This window comes from Triticum urartu, chromosome 3A (assembly GCF_056163025.1).
Source record: "Triticum urartu cultivar PI428250 chromosome 3A, HENAU_Tu73, whole genome shotgun sequence".
In the NCBI taxonomy this organism is placed as follows: domain Eukaryota; kingdom Viridiplantae; phylum Streptophyta; class Magnoliopsida; order Poales; family Poaceae; genus Triticum; species Triticum urartu.
The window spans coordinates 62881798-62904530 of record NC_141875.1 but is presented as its reverse complement, the minus strand read 5'-3'; the positions used below and the strand labels follow the sequence as shown (position 1 = coordinate 62904530).

The 22733-nt window shown below is 42.6% G+C and overlaps 2 protein-coding genes and 1 long non-coding RNA gene across 5 annotated transcripts; 1 reads left to right on the top strand and 2 right to left on the bottom strand.

Annotated features, from left to right (window-relative positions):
• Positions 1–1651: 1651 nt before the first annotated feature.
• Positions 1652–2812, bottom strand: LOC147978560 (uncharacterized). Its single transcript, XM_087516631.1, has 2 exons — positions 2515–2812; positions 1652–2429 (listed from the first exon to the last, which is right to left on the bottom strand). The coding sequence occupies exons 1-2, from the start codon at positions 2668–2670 to the stop codon at positions 1761–1763; spliced, it is 825 nt and encodes a 274-aa protein (XP_087372757.1). The 5' UTR covers positions 2671–2812; the 3' UTR covers positions 1652–1760.
• Positions 2813–3027: 215 nt separating this feature from the next.
• On the bottom strand, positions 3028–4289 carry LOC147978559 (uncharacterized). Its single transcript, XR_015599601.1, has 3 exons — positions 3828–4289; positions 3594–3749; positions 3028–3499 (listed from the first exon to the last, which is right to left on the bottom strand). It is a non-coding gene; the product is annotated as an uncharacterized LOC147978559 (long non-coding RNA).
• Positions 4290–5134: 845 nt separating this feature from the next.
• LOC125546659 (putative ubiquitin receptor RAD23) lies at positions 5135–12324 on the top strand. Of its 3 annotated transcripts, XR_015599600.1 has the most exons (10): positions 5135–6027; positions 6121–6294; positions 7043–9022; positions 9351–9404; positions 9865–9953; positions 10329–10379; positions 10513–10673; positions 10751–10824; positions 11167–11252; positions 11875–12324. XR_015599600.1 is itself a non-coding variant. In XM_087516630.1 (6 exons), the coding sequence occupies exons 1-5, from the start codon at positions 9011–9013 to the stop codon at positions 10640–10642; spliced, it is 348 nt and encodes a 115-aa protein (XP_087372756.1). In that variant the 5' UTR covers positions 8851–9010; the 3' UTR covers positions 10643–10673; positions 10751–10924. The 3 variants fall into 3 exon arrangements, 1 of the variants encoding a protein (XP_087372756.1); XR_015599599.1 differs by lacking the exons at positions 5135–6027; positions 6121–6294 and having other exon boundaries at positions 8851–9022; positions 10317–10379; positions 11875–12301; XM_087516630.1 differs by lacking the exons at positions 5135–6027; positions 6121–6294; positions 11167–11252; positions 11875–12324 and having other exon boundaries at positions 8851–9022; positions 10317–10379; positions 10751–10924.
• The last annotated feature ends 10409 nt before the right edge of the window (positions 12325–22733 follow it).

The following is a 22733-nucleotide window of genomic DNA, read 5'->3' as shown; positions in this document are numbered from 1 at the left end:
AACATGCTAGGCAATAGCCGGTGGGCACTTCCTAACCAAACTATGTCGCTGTATTCCGCCGCTATCTTAATCACTATGTAATGAGACGCTCACCGACGGGCCGCACCAAGTCACCCCTATTGGAAGTTTGGAACTTGTTTCCCATGATACTCCCCACTTTTAAGAGATGGTATCTTGCCTTTGTCGAGCATTCGCTACTCGCCAGGCAGCTGCTGCTACAATTCAATCTGCTGAATCTTCACAGCCAATCACCACAGATAGGGGTGAACATCTTATATCAACAATCCAACAGATAGGGGTGAACATCTTATATCAAGTGGTCGATCTTGCCAGTCATTCGGTGCTATATCCACCGGTACAACAAAAAGCCAAGAGACCTCACCTAACCTTGTCAGTACTCTAATACACCAAAAGAATGCAGTCATGTGCTTCAGATAAAATCACCACCCAGAGTATATCAATGGTCAATATCAGTCATCACATGCCACATTTGTTTACAGTCAATCGTATACAAGAAACAATTTGCAGCAGCAACTACATAAGCAGACTGCAAAGTGTAGATCCAATCACTTCAAAAATTGCTAACTACAGACACTATCCCAAAATTACTGTTAATTCACATTAGTTTTAGAGCTGTGCTACATGGACAACATTGTCTGCACGATTGTTGGATGATGCTACGCATCTAGCCATGCATGAGTAGAAGCAAGTGACTCACATCCGTCAGACCAAGTGTCGTCTGTCATCCGCAACTGTGCATGTGGACAGGGTGGCAGGGTGGGGGGCTCAGATATTTAGTGGGTTTGAACACCATCTTCGACCTGACGCTTGCGCTGTGTACGAGGCAGGCACCAGCTACCACCAGGAGCTACAATTGCTGGCGCATTCCTCATTGGTTTTTTGTCAGCTAGGTTGATTCTACAGCAAAGAAAAGGTCACGTTTAGATTTGTCAGTAATATGGCAATATAATGTGTACAGCATATGTTCTACAAACGAACAAGCAATGAGAAGTCCACATGGGTGCACACAGTAATCCTAATGAAGAGAACCCTATGGAATGACATGTTAGTCTAAAGTGTGACCCTTTCAGTTCAGTCAAATTGCCGTCAACGGATGACAAATATGTACCCTATGGAATAAAGAGCCCATTTAAAAAACAAAATGAGACAAAAAGACATGTACCCTTTTTTAGTTCGATCATTTGACTTCTTTACTTCTCCATTGGACCTGTGAGATGAGCTTCGCTCTGAGGGCTTCTTCTTAATAAAAGGAAAAAAAAGGGGATCAGCATGTTAATCATGCATAGTGGTATATAAAATGACTGGTGGTACACTTACAGATCTTGGGGTGAAGGATACAGTTTGAGGAACTTTGTGTTCAGGAGTAACAAGTTTTGGCCTGAGGATGTGGCAAAGATAAGGTCAGAATCATCTGCCAAATATGAAAGCAATATAAAATATGACAGCAATATAATACCCAGATCGTACATGTTATCTTTCATCAGGTCATCTCCAACAGCGTCGTAAAAGGTATCTGTGTCAGTAGCATCCTTAAAGGAGCAAAAGAAATCAGCGTTTTAAACTCATGGACCAATTAGAAGAGTTCAATATGTTAAATGAAGCTTTCAACACTCACAAAATTTCCAGAATCTTCGAAGTCATCATCTGTATCATTCTCAACTTTCACCCCTTCGGGAATACCAATCCAAACTTCAAGAACAACTTCAGGTCATAAAACTATAGAGCAGAAAAAAAAACCTTTAATCCAAAGGAACAGGAAAGCCCTTACTCTCTCCAGGTGGTGGCTGTCCCTCACCATCAGCTTCTCCCCTGTTCACAGTGTCATCAGCAACATCATCTCCGTGTAGATCATCATCTTCCTTCCTGCAGATTGTTGCCATGAACTCCTTGTGGATTGGCATCATCATCATCATCATCACCATCATCATCATCATCATCATCATCATCATTGTCATCACCATCATCCTTATCGTTATCATCATCATCCTCATCATCATCACTATCATCATCATCATCATCTTCAGCTCCGTGTGGATTGTTGACATTGGCATTGTTGCCACCAGCACCTTGAGGATTGTTGCCATTGGCATCATCATCATCATCAGCTCCTTGTGGGTTGTTGACATTGGCATTGTTGCCACCAGCACCTTGCGGATTGTTGACATTGGCATTGTCGCCACCAGCTCCTTGTAGATTGTTGACATTGGCATTGTTGCCACCAGCACCTTGAGGATTGTTTCCATTGGCATCATCATCATCATCCTCAGCCCCTTCTGGGTTGTTGACATTGGCATTGTTGCCACCAGCACCTTGCGGATTGTTGACATTGGCATTGTCGCCACCAGCTCCTTGCAGATTATTGCCATTGGCATTGTCGCCACCATTGTTGCCATTCCCAGGAGCATGATCTAAATAATGACAATAGATCACATCACCACTAGTATCAACTCTCAAACAATTTGAGAAATGTGAAGTTGGCAAAGAGATTATTACCGTTGGGAGCTCGAAAGAAGTTGTCATCAACAAGTTTTTTTTATCAGAATCATGACTTCCACGAAGCCGAGCACAAACCCCATCAGTGACGAATACTGCACGAAATAAGATTCTTTCAAATTTTATCTCATCTAGTCTTAAATGCAAATCTGCCATATTACTAAAGCAATATAACAGAATGGTGAAGATTGAACAATTTAAGACTAGAAAGTTGATGATAATTCATCAGCAGCAAGGGTGCATCTTGATTTGCATTACGCATCAACTTCGGGCTACTACTCTTAGAACTTTGAGCAAAATGCAGAAGAATAGTAATTCCAACCAATCAAGTTAAGGCTAAAATAAAAATAGCGTATCTCAAAATTACACACAAAATGCAAAAGGCAAGGCAATTACTCTTCCAATTGTCTAAATGTGTGAGGAAAGTGCAAACAAAAAACTGTATCTCAACCGAAAAATAGAGAAATACTTTCTGCAGTTCGATAGCAGTAGCAGTACACACTACGTTATGAAAGAAAGGTTTACACCTTTATTTTTATGGAGCAAAATGATAATAGTTAAATTACTTCTACGTTTATGTACAGATGATATTAGCATTACATACAGGACAACTAATAAGAACAGAACACAATGTTTATGTCTTAGATGGGTAGATGACAGATTGTTCATGCCTTAATAGGTAGATGACAGATTCAGTTAGATGATATTTGCATTAGATACAGGACAACTAATAACAACAGAACACAATGTTTATGTACCAGCGACCCAAATTTATTCATGGTCAAGAATTCGGAAAAAAGAAGTCAGAATGATAAAAAACACGAGATAAGCGAGAACGGCATGAATTAAACAGGGAGCTACTTACTACAACAAATTGCTGATCTGGGTGGTTTTTGGCAATGACATAAAAGGTTGCTCCATTTAAGGCGGTGCTGAGGACAACATTTATACAATAAATCACATAATGGAGCAGTCCTGCTATGAGCTGAAAAAAGGAAACGAAGAGAACTGTCGTTAAGTTACTCCTGCTGTGTAGTTGCTGCAATTTAACTAGATCAGAAATATACAAATATACGTACACGAATGTCACAGATTAAACATGCATGTGACCATCCCAGGGAACATAGCGCAAGCAAGCCAAGCATCTCCCAGCTCTCAGGAATATCAGGATGAAATCGTATCGCATAGAAAACATAACCCAGTGATAAAGTGACAAGGCTACTCAGTGCTATTGCCTTCATCAATAAAAAACATGTCAGGAAAATTAGGTGCAAAATGTGTGTAAACTCAAACAAAGTTGCATAGGTATATACCATTTTAAAGCTGTTGATAAATCCATAGACGATCATCAGGTATATGAAGTTGGAAGCTAGGACGATCGGATATGCGAGCACAAGCTCCATGCAGTCCTCCTTATCCATCACGACCGTGGTAAAGAAGACCCAGACCATACTGTTGAGAACTGCAGCCCACATGGAAGATGTACTCACCACCCTGAGAGTTCTCTCCATAGATTTGGTACAAAACCAGACAACGAGAGGCAAAAATAGAAGGATCACAGATCCTCCAGCTGCTGCTGAAAGTACAGCGTTCTCCAGGACCTGATTCGATTGAGAAATTAATATGGACATAATACATACATACAAGGTATGGTATGTTGGCTAGCAATGGAACACCAACAGATGAAGCAATCATAATAATACTACAAATTGGAAAATACAAAGCAATTGGTACTGATCACCTCAAAGGTGAGCTACAACCTTATCCTGCATAAATACCAGCTACCTAATCCCTAATTAATCAGGTTACCTTGATAATTTTATATAGGTCGTGTGCATAACGGGATCCAAACAAATTCACACAACAATTTCTCACGAATTCCCCAATCCTAGGCAGTGCATACACATTGTAGGTTAATCCCCCAAACCGAGAAAAACTAGTGGAAATTTAATCCCCGTCCAACCCCAACCCCAACCCCTACCCCAACCCCAACCGTCAAAACCCAACCCCAACCCCAACCCGCCCCTCATGCATAGCCCAAGCGATCCTCGCACCCCACCCCCAATGCGCTCTAACCTCGTCACGAAATTCAGGGAGAAAGGCCAAATCGCGGTCGAGAACAAGGACGGGGTTATCGAGAGACGGTACCGGGTGCTGGTGATGCGACGGGTCATGCGGCTGGTCTCCAGACCAGAACAACCGCAGAAGCGGAAGCGTGATCTCCATGGCCGCGGCGGCGGGGTCAGAAGGGTGGGAAATATGGAGCGCCTGCCGCCTGGGAGGCGAGAGCCGCGAGGCCAAACACAAATGAGCCCCGAGTAGGCACCGGTCTCTCTTGCATAAACCATAAACCCAGCCCCCCAGCTGATTTCAAAATAAACAAAAACAAAAATATAGGAAACGAAACCAGCTCGGGACATCCTAGTCCCGCATCCACCTTGGGATTTTGCTCCCTTCTCACTGACTACTGGGCCCCACAACTTGTGGGCCACGGCTGTCAGTCACTGTGGTTGCGAAGGTGCCCGGTTGCCTTCTTCTGCGGCGCGTGGCACCGCCTGTGATTTTCATTGCCGCCGAGGGCATTCGTGGTATTTCGCAATTTGGCCCCTGCGTGGCGTGCTGTGTTGGTTGCTCGGTTCCGCGTAAGGGTCCCAATCGATGAGAGGCGTAGGGTTTCTCTTCCCAGCCGCCACGCCGCCGCCACAGCCTGACTGCCACTGCTCGCCATTTGCGCCGCTGGCATCTCCCGTTAAATGCCACGAAAATAGTCAGATTGATGGATGGTAGAGCTGTTTGATCTGCCATCATTCAATTTCAGTGATTCTCCATTAGGAAATAATTTGGACTGGTTTGTACCAGGAACATAGCAGAATAGTTGGGACAGCTTCTCAGTTAGATGACTATCATTTTGTTCTGTCTTTCTTTGAAAAGAATCAGCATTAGAAATCGAGATAATATCAAATGGGTCATGCTTGGTGCATGTTTGTGCATGATCGAGGTAATATTGAATGGGAAGCGTGAAACCAGAGGGGATGTGTTACCATATATTTTCCCCAGTTGCCAATCCATAAGCCACTATTAAGTAGTTATTTTATTCATTTGATGTATTTCAACATGCTCTGCTTCTGGATGGGGGTCTATATAATGATAGTGTTGTTTTAAAGGTGAGAAGCCACCCCCATGTTTCAGTGGCTCACACCTGTCAGTACCCATTAGACAGAACTTATGCCAAAATAAGGAGCACAATGGGAGACCTCCAATCCAACCCTTTGTGCTGGCTGCTCCCCGGCCGTCTATGCGGGCAGGCAAAGACCACCAGCGTCAACACCAACAACGGCGACTTCCGGTTCTTCCTGTACTTCGACGACAGCATTCCACATCGTCGCTCTGATGTTTCTTTAGTGGATTTGTTCAACTCTGCAGTTTCAAACACATCTGTCTTCTAGGTTAACACAAAGCTGGGTGCGGCTCCGCTGCTCCTTGCTCTCCGACCCTCACGCCATGGACCTCAAGGTCTCCTTCCCCTCTCTCACCCCTCTGCTCCTCTCTGTTCGATTTGATTCGCTCATCTCCCCTTTCCCTGATGGGGTTTCCTCCCTCTCGCAGGAGCACAAAGGGTGGTGTGCGCACTGATTGAACATCACCAGCAAGTCCACGCCTTTGGCGTGAGGCCTACCTCAACTTCTGAACCACATCAGTTACCACTGCTGCTTGTGGATGGAAATATGAACACTGCCTTCCTTGTCCAGCAAAAAATAGTTGGCTGAACAAATGCACGAGGTAAAGAAAGCCAGCAGCAATCAGTATACTGTCGCATTATAACCAACAAAAGAATCATAACATCTGTATACTAGGAATCTTGTTTCCGCAATTAGCAACCTGTTAAGTTTGACAAACCTACATATAATTCATTCTTTAATCTATAGGATTGTTTGGTTCTGCTCAGGTGACGATGATGCCTTGAGTACATTTTACTCTTTAATATATATATATATATATAATCTTATTTAAAGATGCAAGCTGGGTGTGCTAGGCCGCTGCGCAAATTATTTGCTTCACTGAGTTATAAATGTTAGATTTTCACCGAGTCTATCATCTAATCTAATTATAACTTGCCAAGCAGCATGTTTAATTCCTTTCCTTTTCATGTAATTAACATGTGTACTTGTAGTGAATTAGCCTGTCAGTGTAGTGCTCTGTGTGTTGTTGCCAAGCTAGGATGCATTTATATCTGGTTTTTGCAAACTACATGGGGACTATTCTTGACTTTGCTTTTCTTTATTAACCACATGTTAGCAAATAACTCGGTACAGTGACTGATGCCAACCTAGCATACATGCGTGCTTACAGTCTTGGTGATCCATGTCAACTTAATGCAGTATGTGCTTTGCTTGTTGTTTCCAGTGACGCGGTTTTACTAGTTTCGATGTTGGATGCCCCCAAAATGCCCAGTTCAAAACTTTACTTGGTTTGCTTCTTGAATCGATGTCTACATATTTGTAACATGTTCCATCTCTGTGTCCTGCAGAAGCAGCAGCCCGAGACGTTGATTGGCGCCCGCGCGGCTGGCGGGTAGGGGCACTTTTGTGCTTGTCGAGTGGCCGCGACGAAGATGCTTGAGGTCAAGACCAAGCCTGCCTTCTCCACAAACGCGCGCTGGCAGAGGAGCCTCTGTGCTCACCTGCTCGGGTGACGACGCGGCCATGAGGTTTTGCACGAGGAGAGAGCTGGCTGCGGCTTGGAGACCTCCAAGGCTGGCAGGACCCCTTTGTGCTGGCGTGTTGAAGTCTTCATTTTAAACGCAGAGTTCTCTTTCAGGTTAACACTGACCACAACCATTAGAGAGATGAAGAAGCTGGTGGTGGCCGTGAGGGCGGTGGGGTTCGCTTTAATTGTTTATGTGAAACCATTGGTGGCCATCCCATGACTTGAGGCCTGATACAGTAACTATTTGAGCATGGTTCTGCTACTATATGAGCTATAGTAGATCAAAAGGTATGGTTCTTGGTCATCATGCTAGGATTTGCTTTCAGAGTGTATATTTCCTCTATATGTGTTTTTATTTTGTCATGATTGGATAAGAACAGATGCTCTAAACTTGTTATTTATTACCATTGAGGTTATCTTTAGTTAAGCATGTTAAATTTGATCCTGTATAGCTGTGCTTGTTTGTTTCATTTTATTTTTAGAGCTTGTACATGCTGTGAATCGTGTCTTGCTGTGATCATGATATGTTTCTACTTTAGCGTAGTTTGACTGATAAACATACACTATTCTTGATCTTTTAACAAGTGTTTATGTTGATGATAAGTGTTTACCAAGTAGTTTGTCATACTTGATTCATTCCCATGTGTTTATGCCCTGATCAATTCCGTACCATCTCTCTAATGGTTGTGGTCGGGCCATAGTTGTTATCATGAGTGCAGGATCTGTGATCAACATTGTGATCCTATAGTAGTGTAGGTTTCATAATATTGTGGTTTAATTCTGGCATAAGTTCATGTCCTTATAAGTCTATAAGATTAACAGATGCTACACTTGGTCTGGTTATGTGATTGCTTTCTGTTCATTTTTCGATAGGGCTTTGTTTTTAGTTATGGAAATAAGTTATGCTATTGTCTTCTCCATGATATTTGAGGCATAATTCTTTTACCAAGTCATGTGTAGATGCTGTGCAATGTGTACTTCGTAGATGATGAGGGCTGCTCTTTTCTTGAATAGATTCCAGAACGTAGCTACTGTTTTTAATTCTGGTTGCGCGTTACTGCTATCATTGGTTACTGTTCTGAAGCTCGTGTGTACATGCTGTGCAGTGTCACCATTGTAAAGTTCCTATCACCACGCGTATGTGAGGATTTACCTTTCCCATTTTAATAACCAGCAAGTATCCTAATGTCTACCTACAGTGGAGTTTTTTTGCTCTGCAGTGACAAATGAGAAGCACAGCTATAGCTTTTGGGGTGCAGGCTCTTGGTAAAATATTATAATCAACTGTTATGCTCAAAATGTTATAATCAGCCTTTATCCGGAACTTTCTATTTGAGTTCCTACACTATGGTACAAAGTAAAAACTGCAATCGATCTATTTCATCAAATTCATTTGTTGCCATCTGATTTTGCTGTTTTGAACTTTGTAATGTGGTTACCTGTAGCCTTTAGAATCTACCAGCATGGTAGAATCATAGGTTGGTCTTTGCCAAACAATCGTAGGTGTAAAGTTATGGGGTCTTTGCAGTGTGGTTACATGGTATGCGGTTACGTAACCTTTAGATTCTACCAGCATGTGAATTCCTGGTTCTTTGGATTCTTTGCAATCAGAATGCTGTAACTTTGTAATTGATTTGGGTTTCTGATGTAAAGAAGCTCATTGAGAGTTCACAAGGGCAGAATGTGTACCCAGTTGATCAACAAATGCTCATATACTAAGGGTCAGTTCTTAACGATGAGACTACGTTGGAGGAAAACAAAGTTGTTGAAAACAACTTTCTTGTGATTAATGCTTAGACAGGTACGCATCCTGCTTGATACTAGTTTATATGTCATAAAATTGTGGAATAGCATAGCGATGCGTAGAATGATAAAAAATCATAACAATACCTTGTGCATCGGAAGTATTTGTTTCGGATATCAAGATCTTGACCTCTCAGAACGTAATGAACTTCAGTGTCTATTGGAATTGTCTTAAAAGGTGTAGGTGTTTCTATTGCTGATCCTAGTTTTTGTATAAACTTCGTTTTAGTATGGCTACAGCCTAGAGTTGCTTCAGGACTGTTTCTACTAACTGATCATAAGATAGATGATTGTTATTATTGCTTCTGACTCTCGACCTTTCACAGAATAAGGGCTCATCAAGTGCAGCTCCAGCTAAATCCAAGGATCCCTCAAATCAGGTGAGTTGGAACTTGATTAGACTGATATGGGTTACTCACCACTAATGTCTCTTTATGTTCTTTTGGGGCAAAAAAATCTTTCACCCGTTCCATATATCCAAAACTTTGTCATGATTCTTTGGGAGTTATTTGCGGACAGTACCTTTTGCCATATTTTTTCACTGAAACTATGATGGTACTGGTTAAGTTCGTTGTTTCTTTAATTGGCAGAGATAGTTAAGCTCTGAGCCAACTATATTAGTTGAATTAGAATGGCAGATTTTACGAAGTTCACAACTATGAGCTCCTGACTCAACGTATTTTTGTCATCTGTTTGTGTTTTTTTTTCTGGTTAAGTCAAATTTCTCATTTCCTCACTATATATATATATATATATATATATATATATATATATATATGACTTGCACTTATGTGTTTCTATTGGTGAGATTCTACTTTTTGACCTGCATTTATTACGCAGGCACCCCCTACTCAGACGGTGCCTGCTACTCCTGCCTCTCAAGCACCAGCCACACCAGCACCTCAAGCAGTGGCTGCGCCAGCACCTATGTGAGTTTTACTCTTATTAAAAAAAAACTGATTTGATCTTTTTCAGGTGTATTCTGTTGTGTTCAGATTTTTTTGGTCTCTTTAAAGATATTTTTTGTATATAAAATACCGCTTTGCCATTTTAAACGACATGCCATGAGATGCACAAGTCTGTATTTCTTTCTTTTTTATCAGTCACTGAAGATGTGATATTTTAATATCTTGGTATAGTTCCTTTTTAACTTCAGCAGGAGAGTCTCAAAAGGTTGTTAGTAAATAATAGCTTCCTATCATTGATTTGTAATTTTGTATTATTATTATTATGCTATATGGCTAGTGGTTGTTGGCAGATAGGTAACCCTATCCTTACCTTTACTGACGTAGTGTACCTGTCAGTGCTCCTGGTCCAGCTGCCACCGCCTCCCCAGCTCCTGCTGTTGCTGTCTCGTGAGTTGATTTATGTTCTTTATTTCATCTTATTTTGATTTGTAATCTCATAAAATGCATTTCCTATTTCAAGAAGTTATATTACTTCCTCTTAACCCATTTGACATGATCTTTACTACCATCATTTGTACAGCACTGAAGCAGAAACTTATGGTCAGGCTGCTTCAAACCTTGTTGCGGGAGGCGCCCTAGAGGCAACAATTCAGTCAATTCTTGAAATGGGCGGTGGACATGGGACAGAGACACTGAATTGCTGCTCGTGATAGTGGCGCTTTTGCATGGGAGATCATTCCGGTCATTTTCTATCTCTTTGCCATATTAGCAACCATTCCTTTATTTGTTTTCTTAATGCCCTCTGTCCTATCTACCAGGTTGAAGTTCCTGTTGGCAGAGGAAAACCACCGGTACTTGTTGAAAAAGACGAGAGCCTAGAGCCCTAGACAGGGTAATTTTTTTCAAACACAAAAGCTGGAAACAATGAACTATAGGGCTATCCCATGCTTTTTTGTCAGCAGTATCTGTAAATCCTTTTGAAACAACCAAATTATTCTGTAAAAAACAAATTATGTCTGTCTCCATTCTGTATCAAGTGTTTTCATGCATTCTGTAGTGAAATATAAAATGTACCAGGCTCAAGAAATATTAGGCAGTACACACTCTGTTATTGGCAAAGTTGCTGATAGTTTGTCTTGTAGTTAATTAAAACAAGGAAAGTATGTCATTTGTTCTGTATAACCTTTTTATGTGATACTACTACTATGTAATATGAGCATTTTATGCCTCTTAGTTTGACCCAGCGAAACTGAGGAAGCTCCGCCCAAGTTTCAAGGAGAACACTGGTACCGTTACTGCCGGGAATGCTTCTAGTACAAGGTGCTCGTCTTTTTTTTTAGATCTTAGCCTTGTGGAGTACTTCTGCAGTATATGGTTCCTGGACCACTGATGTCAGCGGAACATATTCTAAAATATGTGTTCTTCTTTCTTTCTTTTGACTCCTAAGATTATGTTCCATACAGTGCTTTGAACTTGATTAGTTTTCTTGCTGTCCTCTGTACTGCATTTAACTGCTGCTTGTCCTGTTTAATATTTATGTATTGTCTTCTTGGAATGTTTTTACAATCCAGCTAATAGTAAATGTTAGTATGTTGCTTAGTATTTCTAGCAGGAGTTTTGTAAATATGCAAAATTAAAAATGTTGAGGTTCTTATGTATATAATTCATTGCTGGTGAATGGCGAAGACAAGCTGAACCTCAGACCCTCTTTTCATCGTACTTTTTACTTGTTCTCTTTGTTCATCGACTGCCAGTATCCAATGTACTTGCACGGAATTTCCTGGTGTGTTTGTCTATGAACTGAATATGTGGTGCTTATATGTTTGTTTTACATGGAGCAGTACCCTGCCATACTACAGATTTGCATGTTTGTCCGCTTGTTTAACATGACCAACAAGATATTACAGTATATATTTCTGAAGCTTTGTTTCTGGTCTTGCAGAAAATGTGGCCTCCCTCCTGAGGCTTCGTTCGTTTAAACCCACCCCAAACTGCAGGGATTTCATCGGGTTTTGACCCACGTCTCCCCCGCGTGGAAGAAAACCTCTCGTATCGAAAGAAGAAAGAGGAGAGGGCGAGAGCAGCATGGTGCGGAGCGGGCGATCTCTCTCCTCCACTGAAGACCGGCTGCTGCACCATCCTTCTACCGGTGACAAGGGCCGTCTTGCCGGCGAGGCTCCACAGCTCCTCTCTACTTGCTCTACATAGTTAAAACCTTTTTGTCAGTGTCATTAGCAGTGCACATATATGCTATTTATTTGTCCATGAGATTCAGTAAAACTGTATTTCTTGGAGCAACTGGCCTATCCATAAGGCTACACGGGAATAATTTGTGTAAAGAATAGGACAGGGAACTGCCTATAAGCATGACAAATACATGTCAAACAAATCTACAATATTGTAACCCAATCTCAATCTGTCCACAGATGTGATACTTGCTTTAAGAGTTAAGACCGATCATCAGAATTTCTAAAAAAGTTTAGTGAGCGGTTCAAAATTATATTATGTCGCGAATATATTTATACCATTCCTTGCAAAAAGAATATATTTATACCATAACCATCTTAACTGATAAAATATGATTAGTGGATGAGATGAGTGCTTACTCGAAGTAACAAATTCCTCACTGGGCAGCAGAAAGGCAAATTTGTTGATTGTTGCTCAATTCTTTTATCAGCTCCATTCCAGAATTCGGCAAAGAAGAATTCTCACGAGCAAAATGACCCCGTAACATCATTTGAGATATCACTGCCCGCCAAAAAGTTGACATGACAGCAGGTTGCGCAGAAGCAATGGTGGTAGCGGCGGTATGTAGCTGTTGTCATTCCACAGATAATACCAAGCTTGTATGTGTGTCCCTAACACAAGCAAAGAGATGGAATATTAAGTAGACTTGTTAGGACAGCCTAAAATGGTAAAAGCTAACTGTCCTAATAATTAATCTATAGGTGATGAAAAGAAGCAGGAGGTGCAAAATTAGACATATTTGTACGAACAATCGAGAAAGGCAAAAGCCAACTATTCAAAAGTACAGTATCTAGAGACAAATACACTTATGGTCATTAAAGTTGAGGTCAAAACACACTACGGTCACTGGACTTTAGAATACGCTTAATACGGCCATTGAATAGAGTTGTGGTGATTATACAATCACTGACTCACCGTAGAGCTATGTATTTTGTTCAATTGACTGGTTAAATAGTCTCCCTGCTCTATAGGGTCCCACCTAGGAAAATAATTGGTGCAAGAGTGGGATTCGACCTCGGCCACATGGTAATAAACCTCACGCGCTAGCCAACTAGGCCGCCCTCGTTTTAATCCATTATATCGAGGATTCCTTTTTCATACTCCCTCCATCTCAAAATAAATATCTCAACTTTATACTAACTTTGATTGAGACACTTAACTTGGGACACTTATTTTGAGACGAAAGGAGTAGTATACATAAGCTACTATCCTATCGCCTCAAAAAAAAAGCTACTACTATGCTACATTTTGACATAATTCGTCTTTGTAATTTTTATCACCCTTGCTATGTGGTCATAAGGTTTTTTTTTTGAACATCAGTACAGACACAAGCGCTCATATACACGCGCATACACTCATCTTATGAACGCGCACACCCTATCCCTATGAGTATTTTCGAAAGGCTGAGCCGACATATCATCTTGAGATTTACAGAGTCATTGTAGGCGTTTCGTCGTCGACGGGAACATCTCCTTCCACTGAATGCGCATCGCCGGAAATCCTGAAATAAATTTAGGAATAAATGCGAGCACCAAGATTTGGACCGACTGCTAGTGCCTGCATGTTGTGTTTTTTTTCTTTTGTGTTGTGTGTGCGCGCACATGTTATCTAGGAATTTTTTTTTTAGAGTCTGGTTTTTTGTTTCTATTGTGTGTGTATATGGTGTGTGCGTGTTAGTGTGTTCCTGCGTGTGTGCGGCCTCTGCGTGATGCTCCATGGAGGCGGGACCAGCATGGCCTGCTCACTGCCTGCTACGGCCAACACACTCCCGCTTGACATGCTGGCAAAAACGATAAATTTAACCCGTAGATGAAAAAAATTCATAAAGTGAACTGCTGACGAAAAAATTTCACCTAACTAAACTTTTTGAGTAGCGCCCAACACCTAGACGTCACACTACACTATACAGCATCTAACTGACAGGAGCTACACACCTAATCAACGTCGTACCTCAGACGGCTTAAAAATTACTAAGTGAATATGTAACCCCTAGCGCCTGCACACTCGACTCAGATACTGCAATCGATCGATTGGAGTTGGACGTGGCGCTCTATGTTGCCTTGTAGCGTTATTAAGCCAGCACGTATACTATCAACAAACGGCACATGGTTGGAGCTAAACTATCATCAAGGCGTCCTTAAACGCATGCACTTTTCAGGGGAGCACATGCGCTGCAACATCATCAGGATAATTAGTCCGAACATAGTGACGGCACATGGCGAGGCAGTCAACAAATACTAGTCAAACACACGAGATCTGTGTTGATATCTGATTTTGGCAAGATACAGAGTGGAAGGGTTTTCAACATGAGAAAGTTTCACATCGTCGAGTGGAACAATTTTGATGTTTAGGCTATCGCCATTCGACCTCATCTCAGTGGCTGAAGCTGTACTCCGAGTGACAAAATTTAGTGTTCTGAATACTTTTCGGCCGATTACGCCCTCAATATGACCTCAGATGAAGGAGTACTCTAAAGAAATGGTCTTCGTCTCATCGAGGCGATCGATTTTCATATATAAGTCATCTCAATCCGAGTTCGTTGCAAAAGTTATAGTCAATATGGTGTGGACCAGCTAGGAATCAAAATATTACGCCGGACATCAGACACATGTTGATGGGTGTCTGGTATAATGCGTGAGCAATTATCCATTGAAGCTGACCTCGGATCTAAAAGTCTTCAACATGAAAGTTTTTCGTCTCGTCAAGCCGATCGATTTTCATATATAAATTGTCTCGATCTGAGTTAGTATGCGACCTGGGAAGGCAAGACAGGATCAGGCTGTGTTTTCAGTCGGAAATCCAAGTGAAAAAGTTTACCATCCGAGTGAAAACTTACCGGTCGAGTGAAAATTTACCGGTGGAGTGAAAATTTGCTGACTGGATGAACTTATTATTATCCGAGTAAAAATATAGTCATCCGAGTGAAATTGTCCTCCAGGTGAAAATATTTCGAGTGAAAAGATTACCATCGGAACGAAAACTTGCCGATCGAGTAAGATATTGCCTTCCGAGTGGAAATATAGTCATCCGAGTGGAAATATAGTCATCCGAGTGAAAGATTGTCTTCCGAGTGAAAAAGTCCAGTCGGACGGTCCGAGTGAAAGTCTCTAATATCCGAGTGGATGAGCTCGAATCCGAGTGAAACTGAACATGTGCCCGAAAGTTTATCAAAATGACTTCGGATGAAGAAGTGTTCAATACAGAAGTTGTGCGTATCATCAAGACGGTAAACTTTGGTTTTGGAGTCATCATCATCAGAGATAGTATATGGCCTGCAAATTCACTACGAGATTCGGATAATCCAGTCTACTGCAGGACCGAGTCCGACTGGAAGGTAAAGATGACCTCAAAAAGTATTCAAGATGGTCTTATTTGAAAAAGTGATCAACATGAGAGTTGTTCGTATCATCGAGGCGCACAAGTCTGATATTTGGGCCGTCTTGATCGGAGATCATATGCAAGCTCAACGGCCCGCGCAAGGAGGAGGACAGAAGTTGGGCCAGATTCAGACTGAATCCGAGTTGGAATAGAACTAGGACTCTAGGACGTGAATTGATGTAATTTTTCGTGTAAGGAAAGCCTAGATGAATCCTTTACTTGTACGGGAAGTCCAGCCGCCTCTTATATATGTTGGGGGTGACGGCCGATTGAACAACACACAATCGAACAAATCTATATACTACTTTTCCAATTTACGTTTTATCTCTCCACCATTTTCTCTCTCGTTCTTCGCTGATGTTTGAGAGCCGCGAATCCCAAGGCTCTAGGGGCGAGCGAATCGACCTAGGGGTTTTCGGGTCTGCAAAAGCGCCCGCCGACTGTCTTGCGTATCGCGCTGTTGGTCGGGTCTCCTTTGACGTGAGCTGCGGTGCATCACCCCCGGCGTCGAGGGTACACGTGACATGTTCGTGTATCAACACACTTTTTGGCGACTCCGCTGGGGAACGAAGATCAATCATCATCATCCACCATGTCCGATCTTTCCAAGCCATCTGAGGTAGACGCCGATAACATCATTAAGCCTAGTCTTGATGAGATATCGGCCGATCATCGCCAAGTCTATGAGGAGTACAAGGAGGCACATGAAGAGAAGGATTTGCAGGAGTTCCTTGCAAAATTCAAAAAGGATCGCCAAGGCAACATCACTCCGATTGAAGAAATCAAGTTCCCTCCTCTTCAAGCCGAGCAGGTTAAACCTTCTGTGAGTACTACCTTTTCTCCTGAGCAGTGGGCTGAGATTGAGAGTCGTATTGCTGATGGTAACAATCTAGTCTATCAAACTTTCATAGAAAATACTAATGCTCAGAAGAATATATCTCAATCGTCTAGTGGTAATGATGGTGTAGCTGCTAGTGTGCAAAACCCTAATCTGGCTTTACCTATTTCATCGGCGCCTCCCGTGCCGATGGCTTATTATCCTACACAAACAAATCAGATTGTGGCTACACCCATTAATCCTATTATGAGCATGCCAGGTTCGGTGGCAACACCGAACCAAACCCTACCTACAGCTACAACCACTCGACCACTAGCAAATTATGGATCGACATACATGCCACAATTCCTACCTACAGCTAGTAACCCTACTCCTCCTATGTCACTGCCACAAGCTTCATCGTCCACTATGGATGATGGTCTAGCTAATCTTAGAGAGGAGATGGCTAAGATGCTTCGAGAAAATTTTGGAGTTGAGTTACCTCGGAATCGGATTTACCAAAAGCCGTACCCCGAGTACTTTGATGCCATCCAGTGCCCTCCGGGATATAAGATTCCAGATTTTGTTAAGTTCAATGGAGAGGGCACAAAAACCACATGGGAGCATGTTAGTCAATACTTGGCACAATTAGGTGAAGCAGGCTCACTAAATGAGTTGAAAGTGCGTTTATTTCCTTTATCATTAACTGGTACCGCATTTTCATGGTTTTCTTCTTTACCACATGGTTCCATTCGAGTTTGGTCGTAGCTAGAGCAGAAATTTCATGATCACTTTTATAGCGGCGACAATGAACTCAAGTTGTCACATCTAACATCGGTTAAACAGAAGCATGATGAATCGGTCTTCGATTACATCAAGAGACTCAGAGAAACGAAGAACCGGTGTTTTAGTTTGGTGATAACCGAGAGAGACTTGGCGGACCTAGTGCTGAGTGGTTTGAGAACTCCCATTAGAGAAAAGCTAGAAGGTTATGAGTTCTTAAATATCAATCAAGTCTTACAAAGGGCTTTGGCTCAGGAAAGCCGAAGCAAAGATCTCAAAGAAGTGCATAGATACAAAGCTGATCGTCCAAAGATGAATATGGTGGAATATGATAGTGATCACTCGGACGATGAGGGTGATGTTTTTTCTACTGAATTTGTTTGGCCATCTAAGGCCAAACCCTTTACTTGCAATGATCTGAAACCGATTCATAAGAATCATGATGAAGAGATGAAGTTTACTTTTAACATTGCTAAGTGTGATAGAATATTTGATGCTTTGCTGCAGGCCAAGATTATTAGAATATCTCATACTTTACCACCGTTTGAAGAGCTAAAACGGCGTGCTTATTGCAAGTATCATAATTCTTTTTCTCATGCTACTAACGATTGCAATGTTTTTCGACGACAGATACAATCGGCCATTAATGACGGACGATTGAACTTTTTTGAGATGCAAGTTGATAAACAGCCTTTTCCAATGAATACCATGGATTTGAAGGGGAAGAAGCTACTCATTCATCCGGAGGTAGTCGAATCTGCTAATAAAGCTAATGTCATTGTTGGTGAGTCCAGGAAAGACAAGGAGGACAACAAGGTCTTGGGGAGACAGGTTGTGCTTGGTAAGCAACCCGATGGCAAGGAAGTGATCAAAATCACCATCAAGAATCCTACACTCGGGGGGGGGGGGCAACTACAAGTGCAAGAAAATGCTCGTGTGAGATTTGTCAAGCCCAAGAGTCCATAAGTTGGCAAGTGGAAAAGGAATGAAGTTAAAGTACAATGCAAGCAGATCAAACCAACTTTTGATATGTTGCTGTCCAAATATGCCAATCAGTCGGCTGGTTCCAGCTCTAACCGGCCATCATACTTGAAGTGACCAAGGTCACCATCAGATGATATGTTCAGTCAGTATATGAAACCGAGTGGACCAAAGGCGCTATTTGCAGAAGAGCAGAGGCAAACTGTTTGGGACCGACTTGAATAATCATATAATGGCCGACTAAACATCGGTAACTATCGGTCGGCTCGTCAAAACATGCGACCGAATGGAAATTATCCGAGTGTAAGAATGCACCCAGGTGGAAGCTATCCGAGTGAAAAAATGTGGCCAAGTAGATTCCATCAGAGTGGATTCCATCCGAGTGAATTCCATCCGAGTGAATTCCATCAGAGTAAAAAGGTGCGCCCGAGTGGAAATTTCATGCATTTGGAAAGTCGAAAAGGATGGCGTGTTAAATCACCAAGTGTTGCAGCGGTTGAGTCAGGAAAAGGCAAGGAGAAAATGGATACCGACTCACTTATCTTGGGCACCGAAACATTCGCCATACAACAGCCGATTGTGCATAGCAATCCGACTGAGCCGATACTTGCTATCGCGCCAAAGCACTCGGCTAATGACCATGAAGCAAGCACCAGCCAAGTAAAAATGAGAGATCCTAAATACACTCAGCCAAAGTGGTGTCCTCCAGGGCTAACAAAGACACAAAAAAGGAAACTATAGAGGTTAAGGAGTCAAGAGATGGCAGAACTGAAGGAAATATGCCCTAGAGGCAATAATAAAGTTATTATTTATTTCCTTATATCATGATAAATGTTTATTATTCATGCTAGAATTGTATTAACCGGAAACATAATACATGTGTGAATACATAGACAAACAGAGTGTCACTAGTATGCCTTTACTTGACTAGCTCGTTAATCAAAGATGGTTATGTTTCCTAACCATGAACAAATAGTTGTTATTTGATTAATGAGGTCACATCATTAGTTGAATGATCTGATTGACATGACCCATTCCATTAGCTTAGCACCCGATCGTTTAGTATGTTGCTATTGCTTTCTTCATGACTTATACATGTTCCTATGACTATGAGATTATGCAACTCCCGTTTGCCGGAGGAACACTTTGGGTGCTACCAAACGTCACAACATAACTGGGTGATTATAAAGGAGCATTACAGGTGTCTCCAAAGGTAGATGTTGGGTTGGCGTATTTCAAGATTAGGATTTGTCACTCCGATTGTCGGAGAGGTATCTCTGGGCCCTCTCGGTAATGCACATCACTTAAGCCTTGCAAGCATTGCAACTAAATGAGTTAGTTGCGGGATGATGCATTACAGAACGAGTAAAGAGACTTGCCGGTAACGAGATTGAACTAGGTATTGGAATACCGACGATCGAATCTCGGGCAAGTAACATACCGATGACAAAGGGAACAACGTATGTTGTTATGCGGTCTGACCGATAAAGATCTTCGTAGAATATGTAGGAGCCAATATGGGCATCCAGGTCCCGCTATTGGTTATTGACCGGAGACGTGTCTCGGTCATGTCTACATTGTTCTCAAACCCGTAGGGTCCGCACGCTTAAGGTTACGATGACAGTTATATTATGAGTTTATGCATTTTGATGTACCGAAGGTTGTTCGGAGTCCCGGATGTGATGACGGACATGACGAGGAGTCTCGAAATGGTTGAGACATAAATATTGATAATTGGAAGCCTATGTTTGGATATCGGAAGTGTTCCGGGTGAAATCGGGATTTTACCGGAGTACCGGGAAGGTTACCGGACCCCCCCGGGAGCTAAATGGGCCATGTTGGGCCTTAGTGGAAAAGAGAAGAGGCAGCCCTACATGGGCTGCGTGCCTCCTCCTTCCCCTAGTCCTATTAGGACTAGGAGAGGTGGCCGGCCCCCCCTCTCTCTTTTCCCCCTCCGCGAATCCTATTCCAACTAGGATTGGGGGGGGGGGGGAATCCTACTCCCAGAGGGAGTAGGACTCTCCTGGCGCGCCACACCTTGGTCGGCCAGCCTCCCCCTCTAGTCCTTTATATACTGAGGCAGAGGCACCCTAGAACACACAAGTTGATCCATGTGATCTATTCCTTAGCCGTGTGCGGTGCCCCCTGCCACCATAGTCCTCGATAATACTGTAGCGGAGTTTAGGCGAAGCCCTGCTGCTGTAGTGCATCAAGATCGTCACCACGCCATCGTGCTGACGGAACTCTTCCCCGACACTTTGCTGGATCGGAGTCCGGGGATCGTCATCGAGCTGAACGTGTGCTCGAACTCGGAGGTGCCGTAGTTTCGGTGCTTGATCGGTTGGATCGTGAAGACGTACGACTACTTCCTCTACGTTGTGTCATCGCTTCCGCAGTCGGTCTGCATGGGTACGTAGACAACACTCTCCCCTCTCGTTGCTATGCATCACATGATCTTGCGTGTGCGTAGGAATTTTTTTGAAATTACCACGAAACCCAACAGTGGCATTAGAGCCTAGGTTATTTATGTTGATGTTATATGCACGAGTAGAACACAAGTGAGTTGTGGGCGATATAAGTCATACTGCCTACCAGCATGTCATACTTTGGTTCGGCGGCATTGTTGGACGAGACGACCCGGACCAACCTTACGCGTACGCTTACGCGAGACCGGTTCCCCCGACGTGCTTTGCACATAGGTGGCTTGCGGGCGACTGTCTCTCCAACTTTAGTTGAACCGAGTATGGCTACACCCGGTCCTTGTGAAGGTTAAAACGGAGTCTATTTGACAAACTATCGTTGTGGTTTTGATGCGTAGGTGAGAATGGTTCTTGCTTAAGCCCGTAGTAGCCACGTAAAACTTGCAACAACAAAGTAGAGGACGTCTAACTTGTTTTTGCAGGGCATGTTGTGATGTGATATGGTCAAGACATGATGCTGAATTTTATTGTATGAGATGATCATGTTTTGTAACCGAGTTATCGGCAACTGGCAGGAGCCATATGGTTGTCGCTTTATTGTATGCAATGAAATCGCGATGTAATGCTTTACTTTATTACTAAGTGGTAGTGATAGTCGTGGAAGCATAAGCTTGGCGAGACGACAACGATGCTACGATGGAGATCAAGGTGTCACGCCGGTGACGATGGTGATCACGACGGTGCTTCGGAGATGGAGATCACAAGCACAAGGTGATGATGGCCATATCATATCACTTATATTGATTGCATGTGATGTTTATCCTTTTTATGCATCTTATCTTGCTTTGATTGACGGTAGCATTATAAGATGATCTCTCAAAATTATCAAGAAGTGTTCTTCCTGAGTATGCACCGTTGCGAAAGTTCTTCGTGTTGAGACACCACGTGATGATCGGGTGTGATAGGTTCTACGTTCAAATACAACGGGTGCAAAACAGTTGCACACGCGGAATACTCAGGTTATACTTGACGAGCCAAGCATATACAGATATGGCCTCGGAACACGGAGACCGAAAGGTCGAGCGTGAATCATATAGTAGATATGATCAACGTAACGATGTTCACCATTGAAAACTACTCCATCTCACGTGATGATCGGTTATGGTTTAGTTGATTTGGATCACGTAATCACTTAGAGGATTAGAGGGATGTCTATCTAAGTGGAAGTTCTTTAATTAACTTGATTAACTGAACTTAAATTTATCATGAAACTTAGTACCTGATTAGTATCTTGCTTGTTTATGTTTGATTGTAGATAGATGGCTCGTGCTGTTGTTCCGTTGAATTTTAATGCGTTCCTTGAGAAAGCAAAGTTGCAAGATGATGATAGCAATTACACGGACTGGGTCCGTAACTTGAGGATTATCCTCATTGCTGCATAGAAGAATTACGTCCTGGAAGCACCGCTGAGTGCCAGGCCTGCTGCAGGAGCAACGCCGGATGTTATGAACGTCTGGCAGAGCAAAGCTGATGACTACTCGATAGTTCAGTGTGCCATGCTTTACGGCTTAGAATCGGGACTTCAACGACGTTTTGAACGTCATGGAGCATATGAGATGTTTCAGGAGTTGAAGTTAATATTTCAAGCAAATGCCCGGATTGAGAGATATGAAGTCTCCAATAAGTTCTATAGCTGCAAGATGGAGGAGAACAGTTCTGTCAGTGAGCATATACTCAAAATGTCTGGGTATAATAATCACTTGATTCAATTGGGAGTTAATCTTCCAGATGATAGCGTCATTGACAGAATTCTTCAATCACTGCCACCAAGCTACAAGAGCTTCGTGATGAACTATAATATGCAAGGGATGAACAAGACTATTCCCGAGCTCTTCGCGATGCTGAAAGCTGCGGAGGTAGAAATCAAGAAGGAGCATCAAGTGTTGATGGTCAACAAGACCACTAGTTTCAAGAAAAAGGGCAAAGGGAAGAAGAAGGGGAACTTCAAAAAGAGCGGCAAGCAAGTTGCTACTCAAGAGAAGAAACCCAAACCTGGACCTAAGCCTGAAACTGAGTGCTTCTATTGCAAGCAGACTAGTCACTGGAAGTGGAACTGCCCCAAGTATTTGGCGGATAAGAAGGATGGCAAGGTGAACAAAGGTATATGTGATATAC